This window comes from Podarcis erhardii (assembly GCF_964252035.2).
Source record: "Podarcis erhardii genome assembly, chromosome: 15".
Classification (NCBI taxonomy): Eukaryota; Metazoa; Chordata; class Lepidosauria; order Squamata; family Lacertidae; genus Podarcis; species Podarcis erhardii.
This window is the reverse complement of record NC_138505.1, coordinates 20276814-20298714: the sequence shown is the minus strand read 5'-3', so window position 1 is coordinate 20298714 and position 21901 is coordinate 20276814. Positions and strand designations below refer to the sequence as shown.

Below are 21901 nucleotides of genomic sequence, written 5' to 3'. Positions count from 1 at the left end.
GCAGGATCCCTTTGCGATGACCACAGCCACACAATGTTCTAAGATTATACAACCTCCTAAAATTTTGCAATAATCCTGCAATGTTAGAAGGTTGTATAGTTAGGGATGCATTGCCATGAAGGCAGATTGTCCTGTGTTGCATTTCAGCTAGATCTATTTTCTGCGCACGGACCTGGACCAATGGAGCAATCCAGCAACTTCTTTTGGAGTGGTTTGACATTCCATTGTACGTTAACAGAACTCGCTCATCATTCTCTTGAAACCGAAGCCCAATATCTTTTCAGGGTTCCTAAATGCTTAGCACTGAAGCAGCACTCTCTCACTTGTGTAGCCCTTGCAATTGAAACATTTTGCATGCCTGGAAATCTGTGACCCTCTGGAACAGCATTCCCCAAACTTGGGTCTCCAACTGTTGTCGGACTACAACTCCCATCATCCCTAGCTAGCAGGACCAAGTGTCAGGGATGATGAGAATTGTAGTCCAAAAACAGCTGGAGACCCAAGTTTGGGAAACCCTGCTCAAGAATGCTGTTCTTTTAACCTTAGGTCCCCAAATGTGTGGGGACTACAACGCACAGCATCCTTGATTGTTAGGCTAAGCTGGCTGTGGATGATGGGTATTGTAGTCCACCTACATCTGGGGACCTAAGGTTGAAGAACACACTGCTCTAACCATTTACTGGACTCATGCTGCCATCAGCCCCAACCATCACTATCAGTGGCAAGGATGATGGGAGCTGTAGTCCCAACAACATTGGGAAGGCTCCAGGTTTAAGATCCCAGACTTACTGGCTTGTGCTGATGGTATCTAGCATCCAGAATATCTGGGGGGCACAACGTTGGCTACTGCTGCCTTCCTAGGGCAAACAAGGAATGACTCCTTATTCAGAAAGGCCACTGCTGGGGTCTCCCGCCAGCAACCATGTCTGTGAGGAATATTTCACCATTCAATAAACAGGAGGAGAACAAGTTTAGTTTGTGATGGAGTGTATTTAGACATTTGTTTCACACTGGAAGTGGGAAAATCAGAGGTGACAAAGAGTATTCCATAATCAGTAGAACATTAAAGCTTTCTGTGGTCAGAGAGAACTCATCAGCTGAGTTTAGGACCCTTGGGTAGAATGCTACACCACGTGTGGGGAACCCTCTGGGCCCTGAGATGCCGCTGAATCACAGTTCCCATCAGCCCCAGCAAGCATGGTCCACGTTCAGGGATGGTGGGAGTTGTAGTTCAGTAACATCTGGAGGGTCAGAGGTTCCCCACGCTTGCTCTACACCCAGGTGGCTCATTCCAAGGCTACCTGATGACGTCACAGGAGAGGAAAACAGCTGCATCACAAAACATGGATTGCCTCCCAATCTCCAGATGACTCATGGAGCAGAAAAGCATCTTTAGTGGGGTAGGAGAGCAGGAAAAAAACCACATCTGGCAACCACTGCACCCCTTTGGTTTCAGATAGTACAGTCATACCTCGTTAAGTTTGCTTCAGGTTAAATCTTTTCAGGTTGCGTCCCGCGGCAACCCGAAAATACAAGAAAGGGTTACTTCCGGGTTTCGCCGCTCACGCATGCACAGATGTTCAAAATGACGTCACACGCATGCGCAGAAGTGGCACATCGCGACCCGCGCACACGCAGGTTGCGTTCTGCTCATGCTGCGAATGAGGCTCCAGAACGGATCCTGTTCGCAACCAGAGGTACATGGGTAGTACACATCTTAAAAGCCTAGATATGGTGACTCATTTACCAGAAGTAATGTATTTAAGTGTTTTCTCGATTCTGACCAAACTAAGATTCCTAGAGCACAACACATATCAGGAGACTGACCTGGTCAGAATTGAGTGGACACTTCCAGAGTTCACGCTAAATCAGGCACAGGCAAATTCGGCCCTCCAGATGTTTGGGGACTACAAATCCCATCATCCCTAGCTAACAGGACCAGTGGTCAGGGATGATGGGGGCTGTAGTCTCAAAATATCTGGAGGCCCGAGTTTGCCTAGGCCTGTGTTAAATACATGACTTCTGGTAAATGAGTCCCCATAGCTGCTAGAAGGCTGTGAGAATTTGTGTCCCGGGCTTTTAAAGACTCATCTACCCATGTACTACTTGAAACCAAAAGGGCGCATTGGTTGCCAGATGTCAAATACATTGGCATTATTTTCACCTCTCCTATCCCACTACTTGGGGCATTCACTGCTTCACTCATTGGGTTAGCACAGCAGTATCAGAGATTCAGAACATCTGTGCCCTATGTACTACATTTATAGGGTTTTTTTGTGGTTTACTTTCCCGCAACCAACAGTCATCTAATCACAGTACCACTAATCCCTGCTGGCTGAATTTTGACAGGTGGGTGGGGGCTGCCCACATGATGATCACCAAACATCACGGCGATGTGGGGAGAGAGGCTGATCATCGGTGCTTGTGAAGCCCTGTGGGAACAGCTCTGATCAGCTGACCAGCGATGCCTGTAAATCCCATTTTCTTGCGACAGCCGCCTCTTTAGGCGACACCAGGTGGGTGGTGCTAGGGTAAAACAGCTCCCTGGTCCCAATGGGGAAGCCTGGTAGGTCCAGATAGGCCCACAGGCCAGGGATTTCCACCCCGGATACGCAGAGAAACCTCAGCTCTATTTAGCTCCAAAGCCAGGAAACAGTGCTATTTGCTACCGCCCCCTGATGGCAAGCAAAAGCTGAATCAATTCAAAGATCAGACCATGAGGAACAAGATTAATGACAAAGCCTGGAGAAAAATCTAAAGCGAAGTGCTTTCTCTGTCCCATCTTGGACCAACACAATCCTGTAACCGGCTTCTAGAACACCCTGCAATATGTTTTGAGCTGTAGTGTCACCCCAATAAATAATTTGTATTTACATAGCATGGTTTGAGGATAAAGGACGTTTCTCGCCTGCAAGGAACCAAGCATTGCTCTTTCATCTAAAGGGACCTTTCGTCATTCACTGTGTTTGTTGGCCAGGCCAGAGAGAGAGAGAGAGAGAGAGAGAGAGAGAGAGAGAGAGAGAAGGCCCACAGGCTACGGGGAGAGAGACACAACTTCTATTATGTTCATATCTCAAAATGGGGGGAGGACTGACTGTAGCCACGATGCCACGTCTGAACATAGTCCTTTGGCGACAGCCGACGGAGGGTTTCTCACTGCCCTCATCCCGTTTTCGAACTGCGGGGAGGCGGTGACAGGCAGATGAAAGAGGCTCTTTTCTGAAAGGCAAAGTCGGGTGCCAACGCACAAAGGCAGGTGTCCGAGTGTCTTCACAATGTCACCGTTCCACAATTGCTAACGCCTCTAGTCTCTCTCCCCTTGCTGCCACAGTCCCCTTGCTGCTATCACACTGGTAGGAGGTCCGGAGGGTACTCCCCGTAGCAGTATTTTGCAATGGGGTTGCGGTAGGTGTTCTCATGCTGCACGCTCTGGGCAAGGGGAGAAAGAGAGGATGGGGGAGATATATTTGTTAGGGTGGGGAAAGAAGACAGAGCACATGCAGGGACGCAGATTTACCAGGCAGCTACAGAGTGCAGCCACCAGCTGAATGATGGAGTACACATCTGTAGCCGAGATTCCTGCATTGCAGGGGGTTGGACTAGATGACCGCTGGGGTCCCTTCCAATTCTATGATTGTATGCTTTTCATGCATGAAACTGCTGCTGCCATCAGTGCTGGAAGGAAGACCTGCTCCCTGCCGCAAGGCCCATTTCCACCTGGCCTGGGGGCGGGGCCCAGACTCACCTGGAACAGCTAAAAGAGACTCCTGGGAGACCGGAGGGACATTGCTAGAACAACTCTTGGGTTGGGGCAAGTGGCTAAAAGGTTTTTAAAGGTTTTAATTTTGGTTTCTCTTTTTTGTTTTTGTCGGGTTGGGGTTGGTTAAATGTTTAGCTGGGGTTGGCAGTTGTTTTAATTTAGGTATAACTGTAAATGGATTGTTATGGCTATTATTATTACCATTGATTTATTGGTTTATTTATAGTCTGTATAAGATATTCTGCTTTTTAATGTTTGATGTTTTATTATGTTTTCATATATGCTGTAAACCACCCAGAGTGGCTGGGAAAACCTAGCCAGATGGGCGGGATATAAATAATAAAATAATATTTATTTTATTATTATTTCTATTGATTTATTGGTTTATATATAGTCTGTATAAGATATTCTGCTTTTTAATGATTGATGTTTGATTATGTTTTCATATATGCTGTAAAGCACCCAGAGTGGCTGGGGAAACCCAGTCAGATGGGTGGGATAAATAAATAAATAAAATTATTATTATTATTATTATTATCATTATTACTATTAAAATCCCAGGCTCAATCCCCGGCACCCCAGGTTAGAACAGGGTTTCCCAGAATGGTTGCTATTGATCTCCTCTGCCCGACCGACAGGTGGGTTGTCTTGCTCATCTGTTGAACTTAACCCACCAGGAGCAGGATGGGAGCAGAGGAAATCATGACCTGCTGCTCAGTATGTCCCACAGACCTCTCCCCGTACCTGCGAGGAGGTCCTGCACTTGGCCAAGCACAACTCAAAGTGATCTTCCACAGCCATGAAGAGGTTCCGGAAGGCGACCGCAGCTCGGTTTAGAAAGTGCTCCAGGAGCCGTTGCTGGGGGTTAAAAAAAGAAAGAAAGATGGAAGTTAGGTGACAACAGAAGAGTTATGAAGGCAGGAATGGCACAGTGGAGGAGAAGGAGCAGCGGCAGACAACGGGCAAGCATTTTCTATTTTTATTTCTGGATAAAGTTTTATTAACAGTTTTCACAATATTATAAAAGACAAGCTAATCTACACGAATAATAATAAAAAGAAAGGGGGAAAAAGATAGAAGAGATGGAAGAATTCAGAATCCTCTCTCACAGTCGTACCTTGGATCCTGAACGCCTTGCGAGTCGAATGTTTTGGCTCCCGAACGCCACAAATCTGGGAGTGTTCTGGTTTGCAAACATTCTTTGGAACCCAAACATCTGATGCAGTTTCCGATTGGTTGCAGGAAGCGCCTGCAGCCAATTGGAAGCTGCGCCTTGGTTGTCAAACGTTTTCAGAAGTCGAATGGACTTCCGGAACGGATTCTGTTTGACAACCAAGGTAGGACTGTAAATCTTAACTTTTGTCCCATACAGAGAAGGGAGTCTATTCCCAGCCTCTCACCCTGAGAGATCTCTAACAGGCAAGCATTTTTGAGTCGCTGAAGTCCCCATTAAAACACGAGCAAACAGAACGACGCTGATGACACAAACTGGGAAGAGCGGCATACTTTTTGGAGGATGAACTTTTTGTTGTTGTTTTTGGTTAATAAAAAATGTTTTTAAAAGTGGAGAACTGGGCTGCAAATGGGTGAAATGCAATCAGGCAGGTGCTAGAGAATCTATTATATAATGCAGTCTTCACTCCATAAGACACACCTGACCATAAGATGCACCTAGTTTTTAGAGGAGGAAAGGGGGAGAGCCCTGTTTTTTGGGGGATCAGCTCACAGTTGTGCAGCTTCTTTTGCAAAGGGGAAAAGCCCCATGTGGTTTTTTTTTGAGGATCAGCTCAAAATTGTTGCGCTTACTTTGCAAAGGGAAAAAAATCCCTTTTTTATGGGGTTCAACTCACGGTTCTGCAGCTTCTTTAGGAAAGGAAAGGGAGCCATTTCTACAGATACAGTTTCCAAACAGATAATCTAATGAGCCAGTCACACGTCGCTGGGGAAACAAACAGCCTCCTTCTGCAGAACATTCAACAATGGAGGCCTGGGCAAGGGGGTGGGGCCGGAAAGGGAGCCAGCGATCGACCACACATTCGCTCCATCAGACGCACAGGCACTTCCCCTTACTTTTTAGGAGGAAAAAAGTGTGTCTTATGTAGCAAAAAATACGGTATGTACATAGAGGTGTGTGTGTGTTGAAAAAACAGCAAACAGCAAAAGAAATCGAATGGTCTGCTTGAGCCCTCTAAGTGTATTCCAACAGAGGGCATGGCTGGCTGGCAACCTGAAGGGAAGCACTCCTGTGGTGGAGGAGGCGGCAATGCTGCGCTGCAACATTTTGCTACAGGTGCCCAGAGTTCATACCAAAACGCCCCGTACCTTGTTGGGCTGCAAACAGCAGGAAACGCAGGCTTCGTAGATGCTGCAGCATCCATTGGGCAAGCAGCTCTCGCAGCTGTAGAGCTTTGCACTGGGGGCTTTGACGTCACAGCAGCCGTTCATCAGCAAGTCCTTCCTTTCGCAGATGTAACCTACCCCATCCCCGCAAAAAAACACCGGAAGAGATATTGAGAACGGAGATAGCACTTGACATTCTAGACTGTTTGAAATCAGAGTGAAGAGACAACAATTATCTACAGTGGTACCTTGGTTCTCAAACTTAATCCATTCCGCAAGTCTGTTCAAAACTGAAGTGCTCCAAAACTAAGGCACGCTTTCCCAAAGAAAGTAATGCAAAACGGATTAATCCATTCCAGACTTTTAAATAATAATAGCTGACAGCTGCATCAGACGTTTGGCTTCTGAAAAACGTTCGAAAACCGGAACACTTACTTCCAGGTTTTCGGTGTTTGGGAACCAAGGCATTTGAGAACCAAGGCATTTGAGAACCAAGGCATTTGAGAACCAAGGTACCACTGTATTATTACTTGGATGTGTGTGTGTGTGTGTGTGTTTATACCAGAAGCTTCTGAAAAACATTAAAAAACCGGAACACTTACTTCCGGGTTTTTGGTGTTTGGGAACCAAGGCATTTGAGTAGCAAGGCATTTGAGAACCAAGGTACCACTGTACTTTATTAGGGAAAGCCATAGAACATAGAGTGCTGCCTTGGGCATAGAGTGCTGTCATTGGCCCATCTAGCTCAGAACTGTCTACACTGACTGGCAGCAACTCCCCAGGGATTCAGCAGGGAGCTTCCCCATGCCCTACCAGGGATTGAACCAGGAACCTTTTGCATGCAAATCCAATGTTCTTCCACTGTGCTACAGTGGCGTGGTGCTTATGGCTGCATTTACACAGCAGTATATTGCGCTTTCCCCTGCCAATTCCTACTGAGCACTTGAGCTTCTGCACGACGTAAATGCCACTTCCAGGGAAATTCCGTGCAAGTTTAGCACTCGTTTCCTTGAAATCTGCTTCCAGGAAAAGGCTGATTGCAAATAACATGGAAATGAAGAGCTAAAGTTGTGCTACATTCCACTATTAGGGCCAGGAGACATCTGGTTTTCAACTTTGTTAAAGCTAAACATCGTTACATACTGATATATCACAATGTTTGAAAGAAGGATGGAGCTAGGGAGAAGCAATTGGCTGGCTTCATGGTTTTCCCCACAAGGTGATATTTTGCACAGCACACTCACATATCGTGCACACTCACATAACTGCATTTCCGTGCGCTGCTCTGATTCACCAGAAGCGGCTTAGTCATGCTGGCTACATGACCCGGAAGCTGTACACTGGCTCCCTTGGCCAATAAAGTGAGATGAGCGCCGCAACCCCAGAGTCGGTCACAACTGGACCTAATGGTCAGGGGTCCCTTTACCTTGTCAAAAATTATGAATCCAGTATCATATATGGATTTAAAACTGGTTTATTGATATCTTACCCAGCCCTATCCCCTGTATTACTGGAAGTGGTTTATTATGTTATGTAAAAGCTCAGGCACAATGAGGAAGTGACAGCATTCTTTTCGCACAGTGGCCAACCAAATGGAATGAGAATCTCTCTCCACTTGCGACTCCCAACTCCCAGGAACTGGTACCCAGAGGCATGCAGCCTCCATCAGGCGAGATGGAACACAGCCCTCATGTTTCACCAGTTCTACGCCAACACTAACCACTACACCACACCACCCTTGGAAGAGGGAGCCTCACCCAGCTCATCTGTTATCAGCAACTTCCCCTGGACAGAGTTCCGGCACTGGTTACCGGGCTGGCTGCCATTCCCGGAGTTGAACTGCACTTTCCACGCGATCGGGTGATCCTCGTCCTGCACCTGGAGGAGATTCCGATCTCGTACGGCTCGCTCTTCCTGAAACGGAAAACAGAGGAGCATGGGAAGCAAGCTACAGCCCTGTCCTCCCGATGCTGCCTTAACCTGCAGCAGGGGAGAAGATTTCAAAAGGTCATTTTGTGCATTGTATTTTTCCGTTGGGGTGGGTGGGTGGGTTGCCCGTGCCTCATTTCAAAAAAACCCAAGACGCATGGGTCTCACAAGCTGCTACATCTGTCAATTTAAAGAGCACATAGAAATGGTTGTGCAAGTTGCCCTTTCAGCCAGACTGCTCCTATGTTTTTATTTGAATCCAGCCGCTTAAAAAAAACACACAACCCGCCTGAACTATGGCCACCATCACAACATAAATTTATTTATTTTTATTGAATTTACATTTTACCAAATTCACATTTCCATAACCAAAAGCATTGCTCACACTGAGCACTGACCTCCCCCCGTCCCGCATTCTGGCTTTCATAAATAATCACTTACATCTTAGCATTTCTATATCCCCTTATTTACCTTCTTTTCTTCTTGATAAACTTCACCTCATTAAATATATATCAGTTCCCTGTGTTCACATTGCAAAATATTTCAACTCAAACCTACAAACGTTTTCAAATGTTTACAATGTTCTTTCATATATAATATAAATTTGCTCCAGTCCTTTTGAAACAGATCGTAGCATTGATATCGGATCTTCCCCATCAACTTTGCCAATTCTACGTATTCTATCATTTTGGTCCGCCATTCTTCCAATGTTGGAAGTTCCTGCTGTTTCCATTTCTGGGACAAAAGTATCCTTCCTGCCGTTGTGGCATACGTAAACAAATTTACACCACAACCATAAATTTAAAGCAACCGGTCATGGCTTCCCCGAAAGAACCCTGGGAGCTGCAGCTTGTTAAAGGTGCTGAGAGTTATTAGGAGATATCCTCCATGTTCCCCTCAAAGACCTACAATTCGCAGTTTCCTATGAAGAGGGAGTGATGGTTAAACCACTCTGCGAAATGTATCATGAAGCAGCCCCTGCAAAAAGTTGGGACGATTGACTTTGTAGCTCCTTAGTTTCAAACTATATTACTGAGCTAAACAATGGGCTTGAAGTATGGAACTGAGGCAGCCCAGCACCCAAGAGGCTGGTCATCCGTAATGCCAAATTTCCCTTTGAATCTCACCCCTGCTATGGGTTCACTCTATTGCCTTAAGCAAGGCCCTCAGGCCCTTCCACTCACATCCGCAAGATGGTGACCACGTTGACCGACCTTTCAGGGTGATTGTGTAAAGAGTTCAACAAAGGTGGAACGTGAAAAGCACACTGAACCCCTGAGAGCTCTATTGCAGGGATAGCCAAGGGGGTGCCCTCTATATGTGACGGACTGCGGCTCTCACCTTCCCGGACCATTGGCTGTGCTGTGCTTTATACAAATGCTAATGTTTATAGTTTAAACATAATGTTTAAAGCTATGGTTTCCCCAATAGTGATGCATGGAAGTGAGAGCTGGACCATAAAGTGCGGCAAGAGTATTGTTAGCCGAGAAATGGAAACAAGAAGAAATTCCAAGGAAAGAAGAATGGCAGACGAAATTAATGGACTATGCAGAATTGGACAAAATGACAGGAAGGATTCGAAACCTGCGGGGCCAGAGATTTACAGAAGATTGGAAGTAGTATATGAATTATTTGAAGAGCAACTGAATTCAACAAATTACGCTAGTAGGACTACAAGAAGTTTTGTAAGGAGAAATATATTAAGTGTTACAAAGTAGAAAAAGATAGAGATATTGGTTATGAGTTTCAAAAGTAATAGGGAGGATAAGAAATGCATACTGAAAGATTAGATTGGAAAATTTTCAGACAGGATTGATGGAAGTCAAAAATTTGAATAAGATGTAAAACTATGTTTAATTACTGTTGAAAATGATATGTTAAAAAAACTAATTTTTTATATATATATATATATATATATATATATATATACACACACACACACACACACACACACATATATATACATACACACACACACAAAAAAGAGAGCTGGACCATAAAGAAGGCTGATCGCCGAAGAATTGATGCTTTGGAATTATGGTGCTGGAGGAGACTCTTGGGAGTCCCATGGACTGCAAGAAGATCAAACCTCTCCATTCTGAAGGAAAGGTAGGTAGCCATGTTAGTCTGCCGTAGTCGAAACAAAATAAAAAAAATCCTTCCAGTAGCACCTTAGAGATCAACTAAGTTGGTGCTACTGGAATGATTATTTTTATTTTGTTTCGACTACGGCATTGGTATGAGCTTTTGTGTGCATACACACGTATCTGAAGAAGTATGCATGCACACAAAAGCTCATACCAATAACAAACTTAGTTGGTCTCTAAGGTGCTACTGGAAGGAATTTTTTTTTACAGTGGTGCCCCGCAAGACGAATGCCTCGCAAGACGTAAAACCCGCTAGACGAAAGGGTTTTCCGTTTTGGAGGCGCTTCGCAAAACAAATTTCCCTATGGGTTTGCTTCGCAAGACGAAAATGTCTTGCGAGTTCCTGCGGTTTTTTCCCTCCCCCCCTTTTTCTAAGCCACTAAGCCGCTTATCAGCTGATCTGCTAAGCCGCTAAAAGCGCTAATCCGCTAAGCCATCAATGGGCTTGCTTCGCAAGACGAAAAAACCGCTAGACGAAGAGACTCGCGGAACGGATTAATTTCGTCTTGCGAGGCACCACTGTATTTCATTCTGAAGGAAATCAGCCCTGAGTGCTCACAGGAAGGACAGATCGTGAAGCTGAGGCTCCAATACTTTGGCCACCTCATGAGAAGAGAAGACTCCCTGGAAAAGACCCTGATGTTGGGAAAGATGGAGGGCACAAGGAGAAGGGGATGACAGAGGACGAGATGGGTGGGACAGTGTTCTTGAAGCTACTAATATGAGTCTGACCAAACTGCGGGAGGCAGTGGAAGACAGGAGTGCCTGGCATGCTCTGGTCCATGGGGTCACGAAGAGTCGGACACGACTCAACAACAACAACAATGTTTATAGTATTAGATCCAGGGGCCTTCCAAGTCCCTCATCCTGTTCTCACAGCGGCCACACAACCAGCAAGCGGGACACAAACACAAGGTTTCTAGCAACTGGGATTCAGAAGCACTTCTGCCTCCAACGGTGAGAGGCAGCGATGGCACAGTGGTTAGAGTTTTAGACTAGGACCTGGGAGACCAGGGTTCAAATCTCCATGGCACTCACATGTGGACCAACTTGGGCGGACTGCTGCCTCTCAGCCTAACCTACTTCACAGGGTTGTTGTGTGAAGGATAATTTGGGGGGCAGGGGAGAACCCCGTCGGCCACTTTGATATATACCGTAAACGCGATCGATACAAATAACAGAGACGCCGGAAAACGAAACCAGAGAGAGAGAGAGAGAGAGAGAGAGAGAGAGAGAGGGGTGTTGGGGCGGGCGGGGGGTCTCGACTAACCTGCTTGAAGGTGCTGCTGAGGAAATAGATGAGGGACAGCCCGAAGACGACCCCCAGGACCCAGCGCTTCCGAAGCAGCCTCCGCCACACCAGGGCCAGAATCTGCACCATGGAGAAGGACTAAGCGGGGGTCAAGGGCGACCCGGAAAGAGACCGGGGGGCGGCGGATCGGGCTCTTCCTTGGCTTGGCTAGCCCACCCGGGGGTCTGGGGCGCGAGGGGGAGCCCGGGAGACCCCCGCCTCATCCCCGGGCAGGCCTCCGGGGGCGATCGTGGGGGGCATGTGAAGGGGAGGGAGACACGGGGTGACCGGGAGCCGCTTCAGAGAGGGTGAACTTTCTGAGCAGCCAAGGCGCCCCTTTCCTTGCTCTCCCACCAACAAAACAAAACAAAACCCGCTTCCAAGTTGATCCGAATCGAGGATCCGAATTAAGGGAGCGGCGATCCGAATTAAGGAGATGGCACGGAAAGCAAGCCCGGGGAGTTGGGGGGGGGGGGTCTTCGCCTGCCTTTGTGCAGCGATCGCAGGAACGCCCGGCTGCCTTCCTCCGTCTCTCTCCTCCTTCCCCCCGGAAGCGAGGGGGTTACTTTGTGTCCAACTGAGAACGCTCCGGAGGGAGGGGGGTGGAGACGGAAGTCACGTGCGTGGGGGGGAGCGCGGGGGAGGGAAGGAGGGAGGAGCAAAGAGGGAGGGGCCGATCCGCCTCGCAGCCCGGGGACCAGGTAATATAATGTTCCATCAGGCGCGGAGGGAAGGGGATGGTGTATGTTTTTATTCCTCCATTCATTTCTGATCGCTTTCTTGCTTTATGGGTGGCTGGGAGTTCCAATACTATCGTCTCCTTTCTTGGCTGGAGAATAAAAATAAGCCAGGAGTAAAGAAAGATGGGGGGGAGTTAAGGATGGGGGGGGTTAAGGTTGCTCCCCCCATCATTTGCGCCCCCATCTCATGCCCCTGGCCAACCAGCAAGACATCCCAGTGTTGAATGCCAGGTTTATCTCTCGCTCTAAATATAGAGGAACATCCAATTCTTTGATCAAGGGCCTAGTTCTCACTGAGGTGAAAGACTGGACCACTTCAGCCTGCTGTTTTAGCCGCTGGCGTTAGGGTATATTCCTCCCTACCAAGTTTTGGACATACAGTATAGACGTGCATGTAAACAGCCAGCCCATCGGGTAGGAGTCTCAACCCAGAATCCTGACCTGCTTGTTCTTGCATGTGCAGAGATAAATTTTGTTTGTATGTTTAGGGGAGCATTCAAGGGGAAAGATTCGTAGCTCAGCAGTCGAGCACATGCTTTTCATGCAAAAGGTCCCAGGTTCATGTCCCCAGTGTCGGTAGGACTGGGAGAGATTTCCCAGAGAGCTGCTGCCAGTCAGTGTTTACAAACTGGGCTAGACAGGCCACAGGTCTGTCTTGGAATAGGGCCAGGTGGTATATTAAAAGCACACACTCTCCGTCACCAAAGAATACTGGAAACTCTAGTTTATCCCTCTCAGATCTACAATTCCCAGCACCCTTAAACTACAGCTCCCAGAATTCTGGTGCAGGGGGACTGTATGATGTGCTCACAGCCTAAGTATGATGAAGGGTGCTGCAGTTATCAAGTTAATTCCACTCACCTCCAGTGAAAAACTACAGCTAAGAACCATATGTAGAATGAGGGGGAAGAATTCTAGACTTGGCATTAACTGGGAAGTTCAGGTAACAGTGATGGGCAGGACATGTTTTTGTTTTTTTAACCAACATACCAGTTGTGACCCTATCTGGAGAAGATGCATCTTGTCTCAGGTTTTCAGACGCAACTGAAATCCAGTCTGGACTATTGCAGGTCACTCCATGATTATAGCTTTGTATTGGAAATACTTTTGCATCAGTAACTGTATTTTGCTGTCTGTGCTTTCCTTGAAAGTATTTGTGAATTGCTTTTTTAAATTCTCTATTTATTTGTAACACATTCTTCTGCCATTTGTTAACCTCTAAGTTCATTGGATGGTGCACAATGTTTTCAAAGCAATGCCATAAAATGTAAAAAGAAAAGAAAAGAAAAATACACGGTCATGAAATTGCAAACAAATTAAAACAGCACTAGAAGAGATCTGTGTTCCTCATCTCGGGACTATATTCTCAGGGTTCTCTGGGGAGAGGGGATGCTCATTTGGCCAGGGTGGCCTAACAGTCAGCCCCTCTTCCCAAGGAACTCCGGGAATTGAAGCCCTTGGAGGGGAATAGGAGCCTCCTGACAACTCTCATCACCCTAAATAAACTACATCTCCCATAATTCTTTGCGGAGAGCCATAATCATTTAAGGGGGCGCGGGTGGCATTGTGGTCTAAACCACTGAGCCATTTATTGCCGATCAGCAGTTTGAATCCCTGTGATGGGGTGAGCTCCTGCCAACCTAGCAGTTCGAAAGCACGTTAAAGTGCAAGTAGATAAATAGGTACCACTCCAGCGGGAAGGTAAATGGCGTTTCCGTGCACTGCTCTGGTTTTGCCAGAAGCGGCTTAGTCATGCTGCCACATGTCCCGGAAAAACTGTCTGCGGACAAACGTCGGCTCCCTCGTCCAGTAAAGTGAGATGAGCACCGCAACCCCAGAGTCATCTGCGACTGGACTTAACTGTCAGGGGGGTCCTTTACCTTTACCTTTACCTTTTAATAACCATTTAAAGTGGTATCAAATCACTTTGCGGTATGATTGTGGCCTAGGAAGGTGCTGTGCTGTGAGAAGCCCTTTGTCTTCTGACTCCCTCCTTCCTATTTTTCCTGCCTCATTTCTTTTTCCTTTGCAAAATCTCTCAGGGTCGCAACATCTGGAGAACCACGCAGTTGACGCTCCAATCCAGCCACCACTTCTCCATCACTTTCTCCAGGGACCTCTTCCCTTCCTTGCATTACAAACTTGGTGTGGTCGTGAGCTTTTGATGCAGCTACTGACCTAAAGGATAGGACCTGACTTTCCTCCAGAGATCTGTTTCTCCTGGGCGCTGCTATTGTGGAACTTCCAAGATTTGCTCTGCGCCCGTTGCCTTGCGGTACAGTCTTTGTCCAGCCTTCCCAGTAAGAGTTGCCACTGAGTGAATGGGGGCCCCGTCTGTACTCCAGCCGTCCCTCCAATCCTTGCCACTACTTCCTCGCTGCCACCATTGATCTGCCACGTTAATGTTGAGTGTGTTGTGTTTTAAAGTCTTAAGGAAGATGCAGAGACGGCACAGCAGCATCACGGACAGCCTGCCTCCTGAAAGGTTAGTTCTGTTTTAAATGTACGGCATCCTTCTATCTTAACAACTCACTAGGGATGCGGGTAGAGACACCTGTGCCCTTCCAAATATTGTTGGACTCCCATCATTCTTGAGTGTTGGCCATGCTGGCTGGGGCTGATGGGAATTGTAGTCCCACAGCAACATCTGAAAGGCCACAGTTTGTTTACTGGATTTGTAAACACTTCCAAGCGGCTCAAGGTGGCATATGTGGTTCCCTTGATCTCCATTTTATTCCCACAACAATTCTAGGTTAGGCTAAGAGGAGGAGAGCCAGTGTGGAGAGCTAAGAGGAGGAGAGCCAGTGTGGTGTAGTGGTTAAGGGTGGTAGATCTGTAATCTGGGGAACCGGGTTCGCCTCTCCTCTCCTCCACATGCAGCTGCTGGGTGACCTTGGGCCAGTCACACTTCTCTGAAGTCTCTCAGCCCCACTCACCTCACAGAGTGTTTGTTGTGGGGGAGGAAGGGAAAGGAGAATGTTAGCCGCTTTGAGACTCCTTTGGGTAGTGATAAAGCGGGATATCAAATCCAAACTCTTCTTCTTCTTCTTCTTGTTCACAATTAGGCATTTGCACCTGGCTATTGGCCATTTGTGACCAAGTGAAGATGCCTTGGTGCCAGGATGGCTTCTGATGTCTCCACCATCTGGAGGTGCCTGCCTGGGGATCATTGGATCTTGCCTGTTTTCACACACTTAATACCCCATCCTATAGAATTCTATCTGTTCTATTTTACCTGCACAATCAAAATTTCAGGAACCAAGATGTTTTTTTCTGTGCAGCTTGAGCGGGAGCAGTGAACAACGTGATAGATAATTGTTGTAGCTTGCCTTCACCCCACTGCCCTGCTCACAGTTGCGAAGAATATTCTAACATTATTGTCAGGTGGAGTTGCGGTTGCTCGGGAGTAAGCAGGCAGGACTCTGACCTGTGTTTTACAGGCTTTATTTTGGTGCGGACTATTTACAGTGAAGAGCACCAAAGCTCATGTCTGGCTCAATCGCTAGCAGAATCCGGGAGTGGTCTTTTTTTGTACCTCCCCCAACATAAAAGTTTTGTTATCCCCAACGGTCTCCACCGCTCCCTGCGCCCCAGGCTACTGCGCAGGATGGGTGATGGCAAGGGCATGCTTTCCTCCCCCTCTGGCTTGCTCAGAAGCAACGTTAAGGCTCTCACTAGCATTCTCTGGTCCTTGCACCTCTTCTCCACTGGAGGTGGGGCTTTCCTCCTCTCCGGAAGAGGAACTGCTTCGCAAGATTTTTGGAGGCTCCCTGTAACACAACTGCCCTTCTATTTCTCGCCTCTGAGCTGATGGCAGTTCCTTGACAGTTATGAATGGTTCATTAAGAAAAAGAGATTGGAATCAGCTGATAGATATGTGGACTGTCCCTGGATCAAGTTAGTTTTCTTCTTTTAAGTTCTCAAAGTTCCGAACTTAGCTCAAGGTTGTCATCTGAACTAGCCAGATGTTTAAATGAGAATCAATCACAGTCAGTCCATCCTTTGAAAAATAAGACTTTAGAGCCATCTTGCCCCCAAATGGCAACTGGACATTCTGTTTCGGTGACTGTAACATTGGTTTACAGAGCCATTTGGTGTCTAACTTATGTAACTGAGTTTCTAACACTGGCTAAGAGACAAAAGACTCTGGTCCAGAGTCACCCAATGTGCTTTGTGGGGATTTGAACCCTGGTCTGCCAGATTTTAGCTGAGCTCTCTAACCATTACACCACACTGGCTCTCAGTGCTGCCTTAAACAACACATAGGTTTCTAAAAGAAAAGGTGGCTCTTTATGTATCCAAATGGACCCAAACCATGTATAGCAGGAATGGGGAACTACGACCCCCACTGTCCCTGACCATTGGCCATGATGGCTGGGGCTGATGGGAGCTGGAGTCTAACAACATCCAGGGGGCTACAGGTTCTCTGCTTTATGGCCTAAGCCTGCAGACCTTGCAGCCTGTTTTCATATGAGCCCTTATGTTCTATGGAACATTGCTGAAGAACATTGCTGCAGAGCCTTCTCGGTGGTGGCTCCGTACCTATAGAACTTGGTGCCAGTGGAGGCCTCGCTGTCACCCTCAATTCCCTCATTGAGCAAACTGATAAAAACAGAACCCTTTTTGGACTCGGGACTCGGCCTGTGCCTGTGTTGCTTTGCCTGTTGCCATTGCACAGAGTTTTGTATACGCCGCTTCATCACAAAAGCCTCCAAGAGGTTTTGTTGCATTTCTTTTAATTGTGGGTTGTTGGTTTAAATATTTTCTTTTAGACTTTTCTGTGCTGTTTTTGACTGGTTGCTGGCAGATTTCAGAGGTGTTATTGAAATGGCTGTGGCGGCAAAATTTTTAAAAATCCATATCACAAAGCAAAATCAGGTTAAAAGGAACCATAAATGCACAACTGCTCCCACCCCCACTTAAAGATAGAAGTCTTTCTGCCAAGCCTTTCTTGGGTGCCTCCTATGGGAGTGTTACCCTAGAGGACCCCCATAGTATTGGATCGGGCTGTTGCGACCTCGCCAGGCAATTGAGATGCTGTGTACGTGGTTCACCTGTTCCTAGGAAAGAGCATGGAGATGTCTGTGTTTGTGATTTATTTTTTAATTCCTGAGCCCTGGGAGATCTGATTAGTTGCCCCGTTAATTTGGAGGTGGGGGCATAAAGCCACATGACAAAGTATCTTGCTAACTGTTTTATTTCCCCGTGTGTCTTGTGTGTGAACCTAGCCTTTGAGGAGTAGCTATAAAAATATCTGAGAAGCAGTGGCTTTGTGTGACTTGGGAGATGCTTGGAGTCGATAAAGAGGTCCAGTGAGGCTGGTGAACTCCATAGGGGGCCTGCCTGGCTGCACACATCGTTTCTAAACTTGGAGGAGTTGGGGCGCAGGGGATGGATCCACAACCGGGAGAGATTTTGCAGCTCCCATGTGTCTCTTTGTGGCTTCAGACTTTTGCTGATCATCTTCTTCTTTTAACAAGTTGTGTTTTGAAAAATCTTTCTTCTCCTCCACCTCCTTCTTCCAATTACTTTCTCAATCCCCCTCTAAACCACAGTCCCGAGATGATTTACCCATGAGATACCGTAATTAAAGCCACAAAACCCACAAATGCATTTAGCTGCGATTCCTTCGTTGCAGCAGGTTGGGCTAGATGACACTTGGGTCCCCATCCAATGCTAAATTTCTATGATGCTGTGATTTAAAAGCAAAGCTAAAACCCTAACAAGTGGTACAGACCCATTTATTCAGCTGGGAAAGCCTATCGGAACCAAAATGCTGTTGTTTCCAGAAGGTGCATATATGTGGGCGCCTGTTGTATTTTGACAGGGATGCTGTTTCACAGAGCAGGGGTAAAAGGTAAAGGTAAAGGGACCCCTGACCATTAGGTCCAGTTATGGCCGACTCTGGTGTTGCGGCACTCATCTCACTTTATTGGCCAAGGGAGCTGGCGTACAGCTTCCGGGTCATGTGGCCAGCATGACTAAGCTGCTTCTGGCGAACCAGAGCAGCGCACGGAAACGCCATTTTCCTGCCCACTGGAGTGGTACCTATTTATCTACTTGCACTTTGATGTGCTTTCGAACTGCTAGGTGGGCAGGAGCAGGGACTGAGCAATGGGAGCTCACCCCGTTGCGGGGATTCGAACCTCCAACCTTCTGATTGGCAAGCCCTAGGCTCTGTGATTTAACCCACAGCACCACCCACGTCCCTGCAGAGCAGGCGTAGACACTCTAAAATCCCTTCTTGGATAAAGTTTTGTCCTCTTGGTTTCTGCGTTTTCCAGCCAGCTTTGCCACCTCAGCATATTCCATCTGCTTGGTTTGCTACTCTTCTCTGGTCAGGACTTTGTCTTCTTTCCAACTTTGGGCTAATAACATCCGGGCGGCTGTTGTTATAAAAGAATAGGGAAAATTTTTAAGTTATTTAGGAGACCACTGTAAGCAGATAGAAACAAGAGCAGGGTTTTGACCTGCTTGTAGTACAAAGAATATTAAGGACAATATGGCTTGATATAAAAATTGGAGTATGGAAGAATAGGCAGTTGTAGATGTTTAAAATAAGACTCCATGGAGGGGATGGAGGGACGTCTCAGGATTTGGAGAATCTCCTCACACAGATATGTTCTTGTAAGTTTGTGTTTATTAGTACTGTACTTTGTATTTGTAAAACCAATGAAAATTATTTTTAAAATGAAATTATCCCTTCTTGGAGTTACCGCAGAGCAAGGGGCTTCTGAGATCTCTGGAGCTGGCAAGAGATCCTTTCCCGCAGACTGCAGCGATCTACCGGGTGTATAAGGAGAAATTTTTTTCCTTGCATTCGAGCTAGCACCTGATTAAACAAATTTTAGTTTAATCTGATTCTTTCTTTCCCTGTTACTATTATTACTATTACAGTGGTACCTTGGTTCTCAAACTTAATCCGTTCCGGAAGTCCATTCCAAAACCAAAGCGTTCCAAAACCAAGGTGTGCTTTCCCATAGAAAGTAATGCAAAACGGATTAATCCGTTCCAGACTTTTAAAATCAACCCCTTAAACAGGAATTTTACATGAATTTTTCTAACGAGACCATTGATCCATAAAATGAAAGCAATAATCAATGTACTGTACTATAAAATAAGTAAGACAATATTGTAGATGATAAAAATTAAAATTCAGGTTTTTTTCTTACCTGCACTGATGATAGTCATTGTTTGGATGGGGGGCTTTTATCCATTTCCACAGTCACACTATCAATCAGTAGCTGAACTGGGTTCCACACAGTCACAAAAACAATTTAACCGAAAACTGTAAAATAAATAGCAAAGACAAAAACACCAAACTTAATCCATTCTGGAAGTCCGTTTGAATTCCGAAATGTTCAAAAACCAAGGCACAGCACAACTTCTAATTAGTGCAGGTGCCCCAGAAACAATAGCCACATCGGACGTTTGGCTTCCGAAAAACGTTTGAAAACCGGAACACTTACTTCTGGGTTTTCAGCGTTTGGGAATCAAGGCATTTGAGAACCAAGGCATTTGAGAGCCAAGGTACCACTGTATTATTACTTGGATGTATGTGTGTGTGTTTATACTAGAAGCCGGAGTCAAACCATCTCCTCTGAGACAAGTGTGGATGAAGGCGGCATTTTCGAAGGTCTCAAGACGGAAGCTCCCTCCCCGCAGCAGCTTTTCTCTGGACTAGGGGGCATCCCGTCGGGCACCATCGCAGCCACCCCTTTCCAATCCAGCTTGGTCCTGGGGTCCTCAGCGGGAGGCGGGGAGGTGTTCATCCAGATGCCTTCCTCGCGGGAGGAGGGGCCCAGCCGGCCAGAAGGAGGTCCCTTCCACCATCGGCAGCAGCCCCACCACTACCACCACAGCCACCAGCGCAGTTCCTCCCTGCTGCACATGGCCAGCGGCGACCGCCACGGACACACCGAGGAGGGACCTGAGGATCAGCCTGGGACGCCAGCCCCTGCTCTTTCGGAGCTGAAAGCGGTCGTCTCCTGGTTGCAGAAGGGACTCCCCTTCATCATGATCCTCTTGGCGAAAGTCTGTTTCCAGCATAAGCTTGGTAAGGTTCGACGCTTGGAGCAAATGTAAGAACTTGGTGAGTCCAGTACAGTGGTATCTCGGGTTACATACGCTTCAGGTTACATACGCTTCATGTTACAGACTCCGCTAGCCAAGAAATAGTACCTCAGGTTAAGAACTTTGCTTCAGGATGAGAACAGAAATTGCGCAGTGGTGGCATGGCGGCAGTGGGAGGCCCCATTAGCTAAAGTGGTGCTTCAGGTTAAGAACAGTTTCAGGTTAAGAATGGACCTCCGGAACGAATTAAGTACTTAACCTGAGGTACCGCTGTAGTGTAGCAGCAAATCCAGGACTTTGGGGCCCTTCGTGGTAGTCACATACACACACACCCCTCTGTGATTATACAACCTTCCAAGATCATACAATAATCTTACAATACAGTCGTACCTTGGAAGTCAACACCTTGCAACTTGAACGTTTTGGCTCCCAAGCGCCGCAAACCCGGAAGTGAGTGCTCTAGTTTGTGAACGTTCTTTGGAACCCAAAATTCTGACGCAGGTTCTGTGGCTTCTGATTGGCTGCAGGGAGCTCCTGCAGCCAACTGGAAGCTGCGTCTTGGTTTCCAAACGTTTTGGAAGTTGAATGGACTTCCGGAGCAGATTCCAAGGAACGAGTGTATAAAAATAGGATACACTTTAATCAGTGGACCGACTGTAGGACGACACTTTTGTCTGGATAAATATGACAACATTTGAAATGAGTTTATACAGAATGAAGGAGGCTATTCACATCTACATATGTATTAGGATAATAACACTACAGTTGTACCTTGGAAGTAGAACGGAATCCATTCCAGAAGTCCGTTCGACTTCCAAAACATTTGAAAAAAAGTGCGGCTTCTGATTGGCTGTAGGAAGCTTCTGCAGCCAATCGGAGGCCCTGGAAGCCCCGTTGAACATTCGGCTTCCAAAAGAACATTCGAAAACCGGGTTTCAATTCTTTGGAAGCCAAAACATTCGAGAACTAGGCTGTTCGACTTCCAAGGTACGACTGTATATCAATTTATAAGAATGTATGGGAGTAAATTTCTTTGCATTTTTGTACGTATTACCCCCCTTTCTTATACATATCTTTTTCTTTTTTCCTTCTCACTCCCCCCTTTTGCTCTGAATTACTTTATTTCTTTATAATTGATTCCCCCCAATAAAATATTCATAATCAAAATAGAATAATCTTAGAATCATGCAATAATAGTAGTTGGGGATGCATTGTGATGATCACTGCAGATCTCAAGGGGTCACCTTTCAGCGAGGTCTGATATTTCCTGTGCATGCACACGGGCAAGTGGTTTGGAGTGCTCCGATATCTTCTTTTGAAGTGACTTCAATTGTGTTTTCCTTGAAGGTCCATTATATATGTAACAGAACTTGTGCACCATCCCCTTGAAACTGAGGCACCTGGTGCTTTCAGTGTTCCTAAATCTTAGCTTTGGGGGCGTATAGAACAACTCATTTTTGGGGTTCTTTCCACACACCTTCTCCAAAGTGACCCTAGGAGCCGATCCTCTGTGGCTGACTCACCTCCTTCCCTCCGATTGGCTCCATTCAGCACAGTGGGTGAAAATAATTAATCTCAGTGGATTAAAAGCTACTTTTGTGCTGATTGGACAGCTGTAAGC

The 21901-nt window shown here is 46.6% G+C and overlaps 2 protein-coding genes across 2 annotated transcripts in view; one reads left to right on the top strand and one right to left on the bottom strand.

Annotated features, from left to right (window-relative positions):
* Positions 1–970: 970 nt before the first annotated feature.
* SPRING1 (SREBF pathway regulator in golgi 1) lies at positions 971–12049 on the bottom strand. Its single transcript, XM_081842141.1, has 5 exons — positions 11447–12049; positions 7858–8014; positions 6083–6234; positions 4505–4618; positions 971–3429 (listed from the first exon to the last, which is right to left on the bottom strand). The coding sequence occupies exons 1-5, from the start codon at positions 11555–11557 to the stop codon at positions 3346–3348; spliced, it is 618 nt and encodes a 205-aa protein (XP_081698267.1). The 5' UTR covers positions 11558–12049; the 3' UTR covers positions 971–3345.
* A 67-nt stretch (positions 12050–12116) lies between these two features.
* The window catches only part of RNFT2 (ring finger protein, transmembrane 2), a 31668-nt gene continuing 21883 nt past the window's right edge, over positions 12117–21901 (top strand). Inside the window, exons 1-3 of the mRNA XM_081841975.1 lie at positions 12117–12168; positions 14250–14692; positions 19785–20263. Of these exons, the coding sequence (XP_081698101.1) occupies positions 14610–14692; positions 19785–20263 (562 nt within the window). The 5' untranslated portion in view covers positions 12117–12168; positions 14250–14609. The remainder of the gene's footprint in view (positions 12169–14249; positions 14693–19784; positions 20264–21901) is intronic.

Bases quoted from the DNA above. Each gene is read 5' to 3' on its own strand.
- SPRING1 (XM_081842141.1), bottom strand. From the start codon at position 11,557: ATGGTGCAGATTCTGGCCCTGGTGTGGCGGAGGCTGCTTCGGAAGCGC. The intron at 4,619-6,082 runs GTACGGGGCGTT...TTTAACCCCCAG, and splicing joins GCTGTTTGCAGCCCAACAAG to CAACGGCTCCTGGAGCACTT. The intron at 3,430-4,504 runs GTACGGGGAGAG...CCCCTTGCCCAG, and splicing joins AGTGCAGGACCTCCTCGCAG to AGCGTGCAGCATGAGAACAC.